This window comes from Myotis lucifugus, unplaced genomic scaffold, assembly GCF_000147115.1.
Source record: "Myotis lucifugus unplaced genomic scaffold, Myoluc2.0 scaffold_83, whole genome shotgun sequence".
In the NCBI taxonomy this organism is placed as follows: Eukaryota; Metazoa; Chordata; class Mammalia; order Chiroptera; family Vespertilionidae; genus Myotis; species Myotis lucifugus.
In genome coordinates, this window is record NW_005871131.1 from 4,366,920 (window position 1) to 4,384,285 (window position 17,366).

At 36.2% G+C, this 17,366-nt stretch overlaps 1 protein-coding gene across 1 annotated transcript in view; it reads right to left on the reverse strand.

Annotated features, from left to right (window-relative positions):
- Nucleotides 1-17,366, reverse strand: part of DNAH12 (dynein axonemal heavy chain 12) — a 238,892-nt gene that overhangs the window by 87,405 nt on the left and 134,121 nt on the right. The window contains exons 38-44 of the mRNA XM_023755751.1: nucleotides 14,666-14,817; nucleotides 10,874-11,012; nucleotides 9,779-9,945; nucleotides 7,422-7,677; nucleotides 5,483-5,782; nucleotides 4,081-4,259; nucleotides 2,762-2,954 (exon numbers count right to left, since the gene is read on the reverse strand). Coding sequence (XP_023611519.1) covers nucleotides 2,762-2,954; nucleotides 4,081-4,259; nucleotides 5,483-5,782; nucleotides 7,422-7,677; nucleotides 9,779-9,945; nucleotides 10,874-11,012; nucleotides 14,666-14,817 — 1,386 coding nt within the window. The remainder of the gene's footprint in view (nucleotides 1-2,761; nucleotides 2,955-4,080; nucleotides 4,260-5,482; nucleotides 5,783-7,421; nucleotides 7,678-9,778; nucleotides 9,946-10,873; nucleotides 11,013-14,665; nucleotides 14,818-17,366) is intronic.

A 17,366-nucleotide genomic window follows, 5' to 3' on the forward strand; every position in this document is an offset into this window, starting at 1 on the left:
GTTGAGAGTCAAGATAAAGCAAGAATCTTGAAAGCATGTTCTCACACTAGCAGAGGGAGGTGCCATAAAATTATCAGCATATTTCTCAGCAGAAACCTTGCAGGCAAGAAGGGAGTAGGATGATATATTCAAAGTATGGAAAGAAAAACTGTCAACCAAGAATACTGTATCTGGGGGAGAACCAAGATGGTGGCATAGATAAATGCCTATACTCACCACCTCCCACAACCACATCAAAATTAAAACTAAACTACAGAACAACCATATTCAGAACCACCTGAAATCTGGCTGAACGGAAGTCTTACAACTAGAGAAGTAAAGAAGAAAGCATACTGAGACTGGTAGGAGGGGCGGAGGCATGGAACAGGCTGGTCTGACACCCATGTGCGGTTTTTTAATCGGGAGGGATATCTCCAAGGCCTCCCTTGAGAAGCAGGGGGTCCCAGCCCCACACCAGATCCCTAGTCCAGGTTTCCAGGGCTTGTAATATAAGTCCCTGTAACTTCGAGCTGTAAAAACCAGCAGGGATTGTGGCTGAGTGACACAGAGGCTTCTGGGGTCCCATATGTTCCTCTTAAAGGGCCCATGCACAGAATTTACATGGTTTCACTTCCTCTGAGCTCCAGTGCCAAGCAGTGGCATTGGTAGAATCCAGGGACATATGGGGAAAAACTGGACTGTCTGGCATTGGGGCAGGAACTCAGGAGCAGCTTTCTCCCAGGCAGCGGTGCTTGCAGGGATCATTGTTCCTGTGCTGGGACCTCCTCCATCACAGAGCTGACTGACAGCCATAACTGAGTTCCATCAGCATGACCCACACTGTTCCCTACACCCTGGTGATTTCTTGAGACTCCGCCCCATCCAATTTGTAGCCCCACCCAAGTTGTTTGCAGTGGCTTTTACATATGAATGGCCTGTTCTGGCTCAGGCTTCAGACTTTGCTAAAGTCTCTCAAACAAGGTGCAGCTGGCATCAGCATGCCCCAAACCTATCAATAAGAAGCTCAAGACCCAGCATTAGCACCAACCTGCCTGTCTCACAACTGGGCTTCACCTGGGAATTTACTAGCCCAATATAAGTAGCAGCCATCTGCAGATCTCCCTGGAGCTCCTGCCATGTGGCCCCAGGCAGTGGCTGACTTTGTACCTCCTGGGAGGCCCAAGAGCTGGTGCACCCAGTGGACAGCTTCAGACCATACCAGATTACAAATCTACACCATCAACAAGCAACACACTCAAGGGGCAGACTCAGTGAGCACCAAAGCCCCATTGAAGCAAATCCTTCTCCATAGGGTGTCTCCTGTACAGCAGCTCTTCCATTGTAGACACAGCTGGTCTCACAGCCAACTCCTAGTGACTCCAACAGCAATCAAGGCTCAACTACAAGACTGTGCACACAGCCCTTAAAGGAGCCTACAACCAAGGTACATGCCCTTGACTGGAATCGAACATGGGACCCTTTGGTACTCAGGCCAACATTCTATCCGCTGAGCCAAATCAGCTAGGGCTGAAAAAGACTCACTTTAGACCTAAGGACACACAAAGGCTAAAGGTGAAAGGAGGGAAAAGATGTTCAATGCAAATGGTAACTAAAAAAAGCAGGGTGGCTGTACTAATATAAAACAAGATAGACTTTACGACAAGATAAACTTTTAAGTCAAAAACTCTCACAAGGGACAATATACATTATATAATGATTAAAATGTCAATTCATCAGGAAGATATAATAATTATAAGTATTTATCACCAAACAGCAGACTCCTAAACTATGAAACAAACATTGACAGAATTGAAGGAAGAAAAGCAACGCAATCAATACCCCAACTTTCAATAAAAGATAGAACAACCAGACAGAAGATCAATAAGGGAATGGAGGATTTGAATAACACTATAAACCAATTAGCCCTACGAGACTTGTACAAAACACTCCACCCAACAACAGCAAAATACATATTCTTCTTAAGTACACATAGAACATTCTCTACAATAAATCACGTTAGGCCTCGATAGAAGTCTTAACAAATTTAAGAAGATTTAAATCATATCAAGTATCTTTTTTGATAACAATGGAAGGAAAACTGAAAAATCCATAAATACGTGGCAATTTAATAACAAACTTTTAACTAACAAATAAGTCAAAGAAGAAATCATAAATGAAATCAGAAAATTTCTTGAAATAAATGAAAATAAAAACCCAGCATATCAATACTTACAGAGATACAGCTAAAACAGTGCTAAGGGGAAAGTTTATAAACACTTTCATTAAAAAAGATCTCAAATGCTACCTTTTCTTTATGTTAACTTTTAGGTTGTAGAAATTTAGTATGTGAGGGTCAGTGAAAATGAAAAAGTCCAGCAGTAAATATCTCCCTTCCTTTTTTTTCTACTTTGAGTCATCTCTCTTTTGGGGCCTGCAGAGTTGTATACATATGAGGATGAAAGCCCCAGTATGCATTCTACTGTTCTATTGTTTACTGAAACAGCAAGACAGCTCCAAAGAAACTAAGCTCAATTTCAGGTTCCTCATCAGTAAAATACAGAGACAACCGTACCTGCTGCATTGAATTGTTATACCTATAAAATGAGATCATGTCTGTAAAGCACTTACAACAGTGCTCAACACACACTGTAAATAATCTATAGATAATATTAACATCTTCACCAATGTATTCAGTACATAGCTATACAGATTGGCTCTCTCTTCACAGGTAAAAGAATGCACTGATAATATTTTAGACACGACTTTTTTTTCATAACTTTACCTTCATGTCTTCTCTCCACTCATTCATACCATAGCTCTTAGAAATTTCTGGTTGGAATATCTGCATTTTTGCCATGGATGTAGCCAGACGAGTTAAAGATTGACGACCACTTCCTCCAAGTCCAACAAGCAAAGCATTTCCACCAGACTGCTTTAGAATTCGACATATTCGTGATAAATGTTCCAATACATACCTATAAAGTATCAATATTATTATACTTGAAAATATAAATGTAAATGTATATTTACACATAAATATTGTTTTACTTTCCTAGGATAGACTGCTGTCTGATACTAATTTTAAAGAAGTAATCATAAAAAATGTGTGATTTTTCAAAAGCAGTTATAATTGGATCATTTGATGCTAAGTAAAATTATTTAAAGTACAAATTCAGGAAATGTAATATGTAAATTATAGAAATAAAATGAAAGCATAACCTCTTATACTGAAAGTACATTGTTATTTTTATTAAAACCATTACTTTTAATTTTTTAATAAAAGAATTTCTATGTGAAAAAATAGATCAGTTATTCACAAAATAACAAATTCAGGAAAGATGGCTTCACTAGTAATTAGGGAAATTACAGTTTACTAGTAGAGCCACTCTCCTTAGATTGGCAAAACTTACTAAGTCTGGCAATCCTACATATTGGCAAGGGAGAGACACAACACAAGCTCTTAAAAACAATAATAATTTTTGAAGGCACTTGGCAAAGCTTAGTAAAATAGAAGATGCTTACACACCATGGCACAATAATTTCACTTCTAAGAATATAATCTTAGAGAAATTCTTACACAGGTACCCAAGGAGACATGAACATTCTAACCTTTTTTTATCATTGCAAAACTAGAAGGCACATAAAAGTCTATCTTAGAAGAATGACTACATTTTTACACATATACAATGGAATACAATGTAGTAGTAAAAAATTATTTTTTGTGTGTGAATGTTACAAACAATATGGAATAAACCAACTTGCAGAAGAGTACATACAGTATGATACCATTTGTATGAGTTTTAAAAATGTAAAATAAGGTAGTGCATATACCAGTACATATGTGTAGGAACACATATGTATTAAAAGTCTGAAGACACATGAGTTTTGTTTTACCCCTGCAGGGTTCAATGGGAATGCAGTGATGGAAGGATGGCTACAGAAGGGACTTCAAATAAATTGCTAATAGTTTATGTCTTAAGCTCAATTATGGGAACAAGGTTATTCACCATAGTTTTTCTTATACCTTTTTACACATTTAAAATATTTCACAATAAATTTTTACAAATAGTAATTTCAACCATTAATACCAAATGTAGGTACCTAAAAATGACAAGATTCATTCTTCTTTTGTGAGTTTGATTATATTCATCTAAGCATTGGTCCACAATGTCACTAAATTGATGAATATTTGGAATTTCAATATAAACTCTGTCATCTCCTTCAAGGTCAGTATTCATATAGTCACCAAACATAAGATTTCTTAAGTCCTTTTCAGTTACCTATAGAATGAAAATCAACAAATTATAAAACAAATTATTTTTCTAAAATAAGTTTAAGAAAATGTTATATAAAATTTTGTTTTGTCCATATTATAGGATGATTATCAATTACAGAATTCTTTTAAAACAATTAGGGTAGCCCGGCCGGTGTGCTTAGTGGTTGAGCATGGACCTGTGAACCAGAAGGTCACGGTTGGATTCCCCATCAGGGCACATGCATGGGTTGCGGGCTTGATCCTCAGTGTAGGGTGTGCAAGAGGCAGCCAATCAATGATTCTCTCTCATCATTGATGTTTCTATCTCTCTCTACCTCTCCCTTCCTCTCTGAAATCAATAAAAATATATATATTTTAAAAAAGATAGGGTAGTAAATAATATAGTTGTAAAATTAATACCTGCAATTATATTATATCCTTAGGAATTTTTTTTAAAAAGAGCTTTTTTTTTCTATTTTAAAAAAAGTTTCCCCCACTCCCTAGAGCAGTGATGGCGAACCTATGACACGTGTGTCAGAGGTGACACGCGAACTCATTTTTTTGGTTGATTTTTCTTTGTTAAATGGCATTTAAATATATAAAATAAATATCAAAAATATTTACTATGGTTGCAAATATCAAAAAATTTCTATATGTGACACGGCACCAGAGTTAAGTTAGGGTTTTTTAAAATGCTGACACGCCGAGCTCAAAAGGTTCGCCATCACTGTCCTAGAGGCTGGAGAAGTCATTCTGAATGACTTCCACGTATTTAGTAGTTACAAAGCAATGTTAAACACTTTATATCTGTTATTAAATTTAATCCCTATCATACAAAGTATTATTTTTTAAATAACTTCTATGTTATATACATAATTTCTCTAAAGACAATTCTTCTCAAAATAAATACTGTCTGTGGAAAGTTAAAAGAATATAATAATTAAGAATTAGTATTTTTTAAAGATAAGTAATAATTCATGCTATTGTACTGTGTGTTTTTTATTTTGAGAGAGAGGGGCGGTAGGGAGAGAAAGAAACATCGATGTGAGCACAAAATATTGATCGTCTGCCTCCTGCACACCCTCTACCAGGGATCGATCAAGCCTGCAACCCAGGCATGTGCCCTGACCAGGAATCAAATTGGTGACCTTTCAGGGCATGGGATGACACCCAACCAACTGAGCAACACTGGCCAAGACACTATTGTACTGTCTTAACTTAATGTTTTTAATCACTAAATATACTCACTGGTGCATTCTCTTTCCTCAAATGTGAAAAGACACTATCAAATGATTCTTTAAAGTGCTCCTTTATAACAACTTTGATTAAATTGAACAGCCAATATCGATCCTCATCATTAATGAGGCGATCATAAAACACTCGAAGAACCTCATGCACGAACAGCCGGATCATGGTGTGCTTGCTCCCCACGGCATCTCTTTCAATGAGTAAGCAGCCCTGGATGACACGTGAAAAATCCCTCAAGTTGAAAGTGTAATGAGATTTTGTGGGAGTGGGCAAAAGATTTTTCATGGATTGTTTGTATATCTGAATATGAAAAAAGCAACAAAGCAAAAATAAAATGCTTATAATCAGAAAAGCCAGATAACAAATTGTATGTTATATAAAATATTTTATTTATCCTATCAGATTATATTACCTTGGAAAATTGCATAATTAAGTCTAGCATGGCATACGTTTTTTTGTTTGTTTATAGCACTCAACCAGGCATTATGAATTTGAAGGAACTTAATATTATCAGATTCTATCCAAGCCCAAAAAGGGACAATGCTTTTATTTCCCCTATGTTATGACTGTCCCATTTAAAGGGAAATGATCTGAGATTAAGTAGTTAACAAAAACTTTAGGAGAAAGTGAAATCAGGTAACTCATTCTGAAGTATTCGAAATAAAGAGTAGGATGAAACAATTTCCTTTTGACTACCATTGAATTCAAAACAAACCAATGTGCTCTCTCACTTCCCCTCTCTTTCTTATTTTTTCTCTCCCCCTTCTTCCTTCTATCATAACTGGCTATATGCTGAATTCACCAAATAAAGTTTAATATTTTCTTTAAGGAAGATAAATAATTAAAATGTAGCCTGAAAAAAACAAATTAAATTATATTTTATTATATGTGTCCTATGATTCACCTTTCTTCCCTAACCTACACACTCGGTAGGTCTATAATGCTTCAAAGAGTGGGGTGGGGAAGAATCCTTTCTGTATCCCATTCTGCCTAACCAACTGCTCCCTCTTTTCAGGAAATGCCTGAAATACAAATATCATATTTAATAAATAGAAGCACTTTTCTGTATCAGAATAAGTATAGTAATTACAATGTACATTTCTCTGTTCATAGTTTCTCTATTTTAACAGGACAAATTTTCCACCAGAATAAGAGGAGAACAACTTTAGAAAGATACAATGCTTTTAGAAACTGATGGAATGATTCTGGGGGGAGCTTTTTGCTTTTGGTTGCAGTGACACCACCCCCTCTCCCTTATCAAGGCTCCTCAAAGCTTAGTTCAATGAGATTATCACCTTGAATACATTTTTTTCCCTTTTACCATTAGCAATAAGGCTGGTGCTGGCCTCAATCAGAGGCAGATAACAAACACACTGAATAAGTTAAGAGCTGCTCTTTGGCCATATGGGCAATCTTGTTTTTTGTTCCCACCCTTGTGTTTTCTTATAATTTTTTTCACTACTAATCCTAAATTATGGGACCTAGCTAAAAATATATTCATAAGATGCTTAAGTTCATTTTTTAAGACAAGCATGAAGAAATGGAGGGGAGAGAAGAGAAAATTTATAAACACCAGAGTGGGAACCTAATAATTAGGGAAAACCCACAATGTGGCACATACTGGTTCTGGGTGATTTCCTTGTAATAACCGTGTGAAACAGGTGTTATCTCCCATTTTTGTGATTTGAAAAATGAGTTTCTGGAAAGTCAAATTACTTGCCTAAGTCCACTTAGCTAGAAAATAGCATTCAAAGCTCAAACCCAATTAGTTTCTCTAATTTCAAAGCCTATAATCTTCCTATTCTCAAGCCTTCATAACAGCTTCTCTGACACTGAAGACCAAAGTAGATGTCTAAAGGAAAACATGTTTTTTTAAAAAAAGTTAAGGACCCAATGAGATATATATACTGAAATATTTTGTATTGCATTTTTTGCTCACCTCCATAGTCCCACTGACAATTTGGTTTCCAATTAAGAAGAACTCAGGAGGAAAATCACGAGTCCTAAGGTAGAATGCTACAATTGATGAGAAGATTCGGACCATTGTTTCATCACTAAAAGCATTAATAGTGCAGATGTTGAAATGTCGAATAAAACGGGGAGTGACTGGATTTCTTCCACCACCTGGAGGGCCCATGGCAGCAATCAGCTGTATGTCAACCAATGTGATTTTACTTGTGTCCTTAAGGTCATACCTTGAAAGCACATAAAAATTCAAAACGATCAGTTATAAAGCCAATAAGATGGAATGAAATGTAGATCTCCCTAGAAACTTAACCTGATTATAGCTTCTCTACAAGGAAGAACTTGTGATAATGCTTCAAACAGAGGGAACTTATTTTAAGCAGCACTCCACTTTTCCTTTCAGTGACACTAACTCTGCTGCCCAGATTCTGAGTATCTAGAATGTTCCTCCCTCTTGCCCTTCCCTTTCTCTCCTCCTACTCTTTTTTTTTTCCAATTTGACTCTTTGCTTTTCCTCTTCTTACTCCAAATCCAGAGCATGGATGAGAGATCAATCTTGTGTATAGCTAGTCACAATAGGGTGACTATACATCCCCTTTCGCCTAGGACAGTTCTGGTTTGTGCTTGCCCTAGAGCAGTGATGGCGAACCTCTGACACGCGAACTCATTTTTTTGGTTGATTTTTCTTTGTTAAATGGCATTTAAATATATAAAATAAATATCAAAAATATAAGTCTTTGTTCTACTATGGTTGCAAAGATCAAAAAATTTCTATGTGACACGGCACCAGAGTTAAGTTAGGGTTTTTCAAAATGCTGACACTCAGAGCTCAAAAGGTTCGCCATCACTGCCCTAGAGTAATTACTGACACTCCCCTTTTACTCTCAGAAATGTCCCTGTTTGAAAATAAATTATATAGCTAAACTATGTACAGCAAAGTCCTGATTTCTTTTTCTCATCTCAAATCTTATCTTCGGAGAACACAAGAACATCTAAATAGTAACTACACACTTTTGTTATATAAAAAAGGACCCATTCAGGAGTAACAAATCTCCGAAGAAGTTTTAATCAGAAAGGGATAGCTAAATGGCTCAGTTTAGTTGGAATCACTCAGTTGAACAAGTTCTTATTTCCAATAGGCCATTAAGTCCTTTAATATTGAAGTTCTTGCAAAAATCAGGGGAGGATGATAGGAGAAATCTATATAAGTACTTAGTCTAATAGTACACTAGAAAGTATGAAAATATGATTCGGCTTATGGCAGCAACCATAATAGCTGTCATAGGGAACTGGCTAAGTAAACTATGGCAAGATTCATAGAACTAAATAGTATTAAAAGCCAATAAAATAAATGAGGCAAATAACATGATAGATGTTTAAGATAAATACTTAAGTGCAAATAAGTTGCAAAACATGTGTAACATGAGTATATTTTTTAAAATAAAAATATTTATAAAGAACAAAAACTTGGAGGAAGAGGGAATACATTATTAACAGTGATTATTTCCAGAAGGCAGGATTCCAAGGGCCTGCAGTAGTAACAAAAACGTATTTCCAAAATAGGACTTAGCTTCAAAATTAGTCTACCCTTGCCTTGAGATAAGAATAATGCTATACTGGGGTGGAGGAAGTAAAATTATCTATGACATTGCTGTTAAAATCAAGCCATTTCAAAGATATGGTAGTCCCAAACAGTAACAGAAAATATAAAGAAATTAAAATGGTAGAAACACAGGGTGTTGATTACAATTACTTAGGTTGGGAACTACCCATAAATTCTCAGCCCTGGGGGAATAGTACTTTGAAAGATATAAATCAGTAGATTATTTTGAAAATAATAGCTGTAAAGGAAAGATTTACTACAGTATTGAATATATACATTGCCAATACTGGATTATTAATCTGTTATCTAATTCACACATTCAGAGGAAAAACTGGTATAAAAAAGGTATATAAAAGTCTTCAAGACTGGCCAGTATGGCTCAGTGAGTGAGTGTCAACCTATGAACCAGGAGGTCACAGTTCTATTTCTGATTAGGGCACATGCCCAGGTTGTGGGCTCTCCTCATTGATGTTTCTATCTCTCTTTCCCTTCCTCTCTGAAATCAATAAAAATATTTTTTAAAAATTATACTCAGAAAAAATATATAAAAAATAAATTTATAAAGAAAAAGTCTTCCAAAATTTTCTGTATAGGAAAATAAGCAATCAGTTATTTATCTTTCATAAATAACTTGAAAAAATGTATTATTTTGCTCTGAGAAATTAAAATAGAAAAAAATAAAAAACTGACTTCACTATGCCTAATTAAGACTTCAATCAAATAGTTACCAATTCCCACAGTCAAAAAACTGTCGTAATAATTCAATAGGAGGTTGAGCTCCATATTTCTCCAATGTAGGCATATTCATATCATCTATAAAAATTATACACTTCTTTCCCATAGGTGGTCCAAAAACTCCTTTGCGTCTTTTATCCAATCTTGCCATAATAATGTTCTAAAATATAAAGAAGAAGGTATAGTAGTTATACTTAACACCAGAAAAAATAAGGAAGTTAAGTTTAATTATGTAAGGAAATAATGTCAAGCAGCACCATGTGCATGTTTATATCTATTCACTTTTAGAGTGATATCAAACTTCATATTCAACATTAAAGAGAACTTATTGAAACCCTACAGTACTAAAAATTGTTACATACATATTTTTATTATACACATATGTACACATGCACACAAATATTTTCCTCATTAAATACCCCAACACAGCTATTAACTTTAATTTACTCAATATCTAAAATTACTAATTTAAATTTGTAAGATTTTGAGATTAAGGGAATTCTACAGGTTTAAAACAATGAAAATGAGTTCCACAGGTCAAGAGAGATTGGACAGACATAAATTTAGGAATGGCTGATAAAAATGGTGATTGGAAAAGGCCTCATGCAATACTTCCATGTTGGTACTTCTGGGGGTAAAGGGTGGGACGCACAGCTACACAATTCTTGTCACAGAAAGTCTACAATAGTCCATGGTTTGAAATATATATCATAGACAGAGCTTCAATAAGCAGCAAATGCTCCTAAGGATCTAGGAGAGTCTAGAAAGTTCTCTCTCCTCTTTCTCTGCCCCCTCCCCCCTTTATACTCCCTTCCCTAGGTAAGAAATCAATTGCTGCTGCTTCTTGGCATAAAAAAAAGATGACAAATCTCAATAATCCAGTATTAATGCAAATATGTTCTCTCAAATGTTTGTCCTCAAAACCTGACTTTTAAAACTTATTTGTAATGCCAAAAATAAGTTAGAAGTTTAATTTGAATTCATAGAAAATTTGCACAGCTGCTCATTTAATATACAATTTTAAATACTAATCAAATAAGGCAAAACATTCAATAACTATCAATCTATGTTTCTGGCTTTAAACTAACCTGAACCTGGTTGGCACTGGTCCGTGCAGAGAAATTAACATAAAAAGGAAAATACTGGTTCTTTTCCAAGTGATTCATTAGCTTATCCTTCACATACACTGATTTTCCTGTACCAGTTGGACCCACAAAAAGCAGTGGCCTTTAGGAAAACAATGAATATATCATTCAAAAGGGGAAAAAGTCAGAATACATTTCTACTAAGGGAAGTTAAAGTTATTGAAAATGTAAAAAATAATCAAATCAAATTCATCTAAAAACTCACATTTTAATCTATCATTGTTATATCACGAAAGACTGGTAAAGTAACAACTGGCACACATTTTTGCTTCCTGTTACTAAAACTTTAATAGTATGGTAAGGAACTATTATTTGAACAGATGTAACATTGCTATATGCAAAATACTCATAAAACAAGTAATAATATGCTTAACTTTTCAGAAAGGAAAGGCAAATTTTGTCTCAGGAAAGTTATGTACAGTGTTTATATTTTTTAGTTAGAAGTACAGGCAAGAGGGTGTCGTGTGGAATAGACTAATGACATGATGACATAAGATAGATTTTGGCTGTTTCACAGTTATCTCAATAGCATAAAGTTTGTGTGAGAAATAAAAGACAGTGAATTCTAAATCTAACAGTTATATATACCTATTTAACATTTTAGAACCAAGTCAGAATTACTAACTGAAAATACTTATCTAAAAGCAAACTATAAGGAATTTTCTATTCAGTGGAATCTCAAGCAGGGCTTCTCATACTTGAGTGATCATAACTAATTAGAAAAGGAAAAAAATCCTATGAGTTTATATTCACAGAACTCTAAGGACTCCAAGTTTGAGAAATACTGAATTGAAAAATTAAATACTGTCACATTGCATGATAATTTGGTAGTACACAATACATAAAGACAAACACAAACTAAGCAACAGCATTCTGTTAGAAGGGGTCATCTAAGTAAACTAAGTTATGCTAATATGTATTACTTTTAAAAATTATCATTGAAGTATAAACATAAAACTAAAGTTTTACAACTATAGTAACCCCTGAATTCATCTATGTGTCCTAATCTGAGTAACCCTTGCCTTAAGAAAAACTGTTTATTAAAGTAATTTTAACAAATAAAATACTGTTCTTAACTTGGGGTCTATGGACCAATTGAAGAAATTCTTAAAGTGTTCAGAGAATCTGTGAACTGGAATGACAAAAAAGTTGTATCTTTGCTTTCACTATCCTTAATTAAAATGGAGCAATTGTATTAATAGTACCTGTGTGTTTGTCACCAGTAGAAATCATAGACATTATACTAAATATTATAATTGTTAGTGACAACTCAATATCACTGATGCAATGATTTCTTCAAAATTATGACAGTCATCAGACTCACTACTGGATCATAGTTAATGTACTAGAGCAGTGGTTCTCAACCTTCCTAATGCCGTGACCCTTTAATACAGTTCCTCATGTTGTGGTGACCCCCAACCATAAAATTATTTTCGTTGCTACTTCATAACTGTAATTTTGCTACTGTTATGAATCGTAATGTAAATATCTGATATGCTGGATGTATTTTCATTGTTACAAATTGAACATAATTAAAGCATAGTGATTAATCACAAAAACAATATGTAATTATATATGTGTTTTCCGATGGTCTTAGGCGACCCCTGTGAAAAGGTCGTTCAGCCCCCAAAGGGGTCGCGACCCACAGGTTGAGAACCACTGTACTAGAGGCTCAGTTCACGAATTCATGCACCAGTGGGGTCCCTTGGCCTGGCCTGCACAATTGGGCTGAAACCGGTTCTCCGACATCCCCCGAGAAGTCCCAGATTGTGAGAGGGTGCAGGCCAGGCCAAGGGACCCCACCGCTGCACAATCAAGGCTGGGGAGGGACATGGGAGATTGGCCAGCTGGGGAGAGACTGCAGGAGGGTTCCAGGGCATGTCCAGCCCTCTTGCTCAGTCCCGATCTGCCAGACCCAGCACAAGCAAATCTACTGTTCAGAGCATCTACCCTCTGGTGGTCAGTGCATGTCATAGCGACTGGTCAACCAGTTGACTGTCTGCCCCCTGGAGATCAGTGCAGGTCATAGCAAGTGGTTGAGCAGCCTTAGCATATCATTAGCATATTACGCTTTGATTTGTTGAATGGACGACCGGGCGACTGGACACTTAGCATATTAGGCTTATATTATATAGGATTCATAAAGAGGTACATGGCCCTGGCCATTGTTGCTCAGTGGTTAGAGCACTGGCCTCCAGTCAAGGGCACTTACCTAGGTTGCAGGTTTGAGTCTCTCTCTCCTCCCCCTCTCCCTTCCACTCTGTCTGAAAATCAATGGAAAAAATATCCTCATTCCTTGGATGAGGGTTTAAAAAAAAAGAAGCATATGTATTTCTACTATGGACCAAATTTGTTCAGTTTTTAAAATATATTTTTATTGATTTCAGAGAGAGGAAGGGAGAGGGAGAGAGATAGAAACATCAATGATGGAAGAGAATCACTGACTGGCTGCCTCCCGCACACCCCCTTACAGTGGATCAAGCGTGCAAACCAGGCATGTGCCCTGACCAGGAATGGAACCATGACCTCCTGGTTCATGGGTAAACGCTCAAACACTGAGCCAAACCAGGCAGGCCCAAATTTGTTCAATATTTTAATAAATGTATTTCAACATGTGATTTCCCTTGTAATCCTATATTTACATTACTCACTTAAAATCATTATTCTGACAAATGTCTCATAGCACAAAAAAATTACCATACTAGAATTCCTCAGAATTGGCAAGTGACTTCCGACTGCAGGAGAACATAATTAAAGCATAGTGAACTTCCTTGCCTAAGAAAGTTTTAAATATTAGGCATTAAATGCAAAAATGCAGCCCTGTCCAGATAGCTTAGTTGGTTAGTATCGTCCTGATTTGCCAAGGTTCAGGGTTCAATACCTGGTCAGGGCAGGTACAAGAATCAATCAGTGAATGTATAAATAAGTGGAACAACAAATCAGTGTTTCTCTCTCTTTCAAATCATAAACAAATAAAAATAAATAAATGCAAAAATGCAACTATAAAATAGTAATAAAATAATGTTCCCTCATAAGCTATTCTTTCTGTTTTTGTTTATTAAACAAGATAAAATTGTCACAAATTCATTCAAAAACAAGTTTTTTATAAACAACAAACCATTACATTCATGCATATTATGTAAGCTTCTCTAGTTCAAAATAGCATTAATAATAAATTATGCCTCATGTTTTAAAAGAAAAATAACTACCAAAATGTTATTAAGGAAGTTGTTATGGATATGCCTATAGTACATGCTAGGCTTTTGATTCAGTTTCATGTACTCTTTTTTGATGTGTTCTTCTGATTCAAGTCTGGGTTTTTCATGTTCATCTTAAGTTATGAAGAACTAGAATAGGATATGTTTGAAAATTATTAAATGTAATGGAAGAATGTGGATCATGGTTAGTCTGACCTCAGAAGTACAGTGAATCTTTGAGTAGAATGCATACCTATTAGCAATAACACTGATTTTTAGTCTGTTACAAATAAAAGAAACATAAGGCAGTTTATGAAGCAACAAAGTATAATGGCAAAGAGTTTGAAATGGGCAATAGGAAACCTGGATTCTAGGTTTGCCACTAGTAACAGATGTCAATATGGACATGTCAATTAGCCAGTCTCTCAGGGAGTCAGTTATCTGAAAATGAATGACCTTAAAGCTTACTTCAAATATTCTATGATCCTGTTAGAATGACACTGTTATGATTTAAGTGTATGTTATAAGAATTTCTTACTTGGCATAGGTAATACTCAAATTCATTAGAAATGTATATCTAACTGTGTCCATTGTAGGAACTATGATATCTTGAATCTTGATACGTTTATCTCCTAAATCAGTACTTTTAATTAATTCATTCCAATGGACCCAGCGACCTCGGTTTTTCAACTACAAGAGAACATAAGTTTCAAATATTATAACAATGAACTTGCTATCTGAAAGGTTCTTTTAAACACAGTTATCATATTTACTTTTAAAAACTTAATAGTCTTTCTGCTTTTTAGTATGAAATAACAGATTTCTTCAAAATAGTATATATAACATTTTTAAGTCATAAAGCAACTTAATAAACATCCATGAATCCACTACCCAATTTAAGAAATAAATTCTTTAATTTTCCTTTCCAATGATAATCTGAAGAACATAATGAAACAGTTATCACAAATTTAACATACCTAGAATTTCAGATATTTTTGCATCTATGTTCTCTTAGCACTCCAATCTTTCCAAAATGGCTTCAAGATATCTTTTGACATATATCAAGTATTTATTTGAGAAGCACTCTGATGTAACTCGTTATAATTTACTAAAGTTTGAATTCATGTTTTCATATTTTAAAATAAAGGGGCAACAATCTAACTAGAAACAAAACATCATGTGAACTCACTATGTTTGTTTATCTAAATTTATTCTCTTTGGTATTTTGATCCAGGCCAATATTCAGCAAGGACATATCAAAATGGTTGAATTGATTGTTACAATATTGAAATTCTTCTAAACCAGTGGCTAAATAATTGCTGTCCTAACATCCTGAGTATCTCCCTAATCCATGACCACCCCCCCCATCCCACCCTACCCATACTCCTCCACCATTATTTTCCTCTGTGTTGCCCAGCCCTTCCCTAAAGATCCCAAGGCTTCCCACCTTCCAGCAACAAAGGGGTTAACATTTGGCAGAGTAGAAGGTCTCTTAGACCCTGCTTCAGTGCTATGGCTGACATCCAAGAATCTTTAACTATTTTCTAGCAGATTGTGTCTGGAGGGTAATAATTTTGCAAGGTTGACTAAATGTTTCTTTAATAATTCATATTCTTAATTTTTAGGTTTTTGTTTTATATTTTTCAATGTTATATTTGCACATATTTTATTTTATTTTTTTAAATAAATTTTATTGATTTTTTTACAGAGAGGAAGGGTGAGGGATAGAGAGTTAGAAACATCGATCAGCTGCCTCCTGCACACCTCCTACTGGGGATGTGCCCGCAACCAAGGTACATGCCCAGGGGATCGAACCTGGGACCTTTTCATCTGCAGGCTGATGCTCTTTCCACTGAGCCAAACCAGTTAGAGCTGCACATATTTTAGAGTAAAAAAAATTTACAAGGTAAGAAAAACAACAGTTGTGCTCAACTCTTCTCACTACTACATCAAAATTAAAACTAAATTATAGAACAACCACCCAAGAGAATCATCTGAAGACTAGCTGAACAGAACTCCTATAACTAGATATAGAGAAGCCACACAGAGACACAATATGGGCTGCTCCCACACCCACGTGTTGGTGGTTAAGAATCAGGAGGGATGAATGTGTAATCCCGTAAATCACAGAGTAAGTGTACAGGAATTGTTAGCTCGATGAATAAATGATTAGACTGTGGGGGGAAAAAAAGAATCAGGAGGGATGGCCAGTGTGGCTTAGTGGTTGAGTGTTGACATCGAACCAAAAGCTTGGGTTGCGGGTTCAATCCCCCCAATAGGGGGCATGCACAAGGGCGCTAATTGATGTTTCTATCTCTCTCGCCTCCCTTCCTCTCTCTCAAATCAATTAAAAAAAAAAAACAAGACTCAGGATATATAGAGAGAGGAAGGGAGAGAGAAATAGAAACATCAATGATGAGAGAGAATCATTGACTGGCTGTCTCCTGTATCCCCCCACCCTCCCACTGGAGATTGAGCCTGCAACCTGGACATGTGTGCCCTGAGTGGGAATCGAACCGTGACCTCCTGGTTCATAGGTTGACACTCAACCACTGAGCCACGCCGGCCAGGCAGGAGGGATATCTTAACTGCAGAAATCTTTGCTGAGGATAAAGGGGCCCTGCCTGGACCACTAGCATCAGGAAGAGGAGTCCTCACAACATCTGGCAGTGAAAATCAGCAGGGATTCTATCCAGGTGAGGCAGAGGGCTGCTGGAGACCCAGGTGTTCTCTTACAGGGCCCAAACACAAACTCACACATTCACAAACACTTGACAACAGGTCAAAAAATGGAAAGGACACACAGGGAGAAACTGAATTGTCTGGCTTCAGAGCAAGAAAATGAATTATCTGGCTTCAGAGTTCTGGCCTAGACAGAATTATTGGCAGGTGCCATTGTTTCTTTGTTGAGTCCTCCCCCCACCCATCCTGCAGGTATAGGAGAGTTTCAAATCTGAGTCTCCATCAAATTGACTAACATCACTTGCCTTACCCTGGATATTCCCTGAAAACCTGCCCCACCCAACTCACTCACAGGCCCAAACTTCTTTCAGCAGCTGTTTCTCACAAACAGCCAGCATTGGCTGGCACTGTGGACTTTCCTAAAAATCTCTCAAAGGTCCACAAACCCCAAATAAGTAGTGGCTGGACTCAACTTGCCCTATATCACTTGCTAAGTAGCCCCAAGGCCAGCACTAATGTCAGCTGGCCTCAGTTTGCAGCCAAGCCTCTGTTAGGTG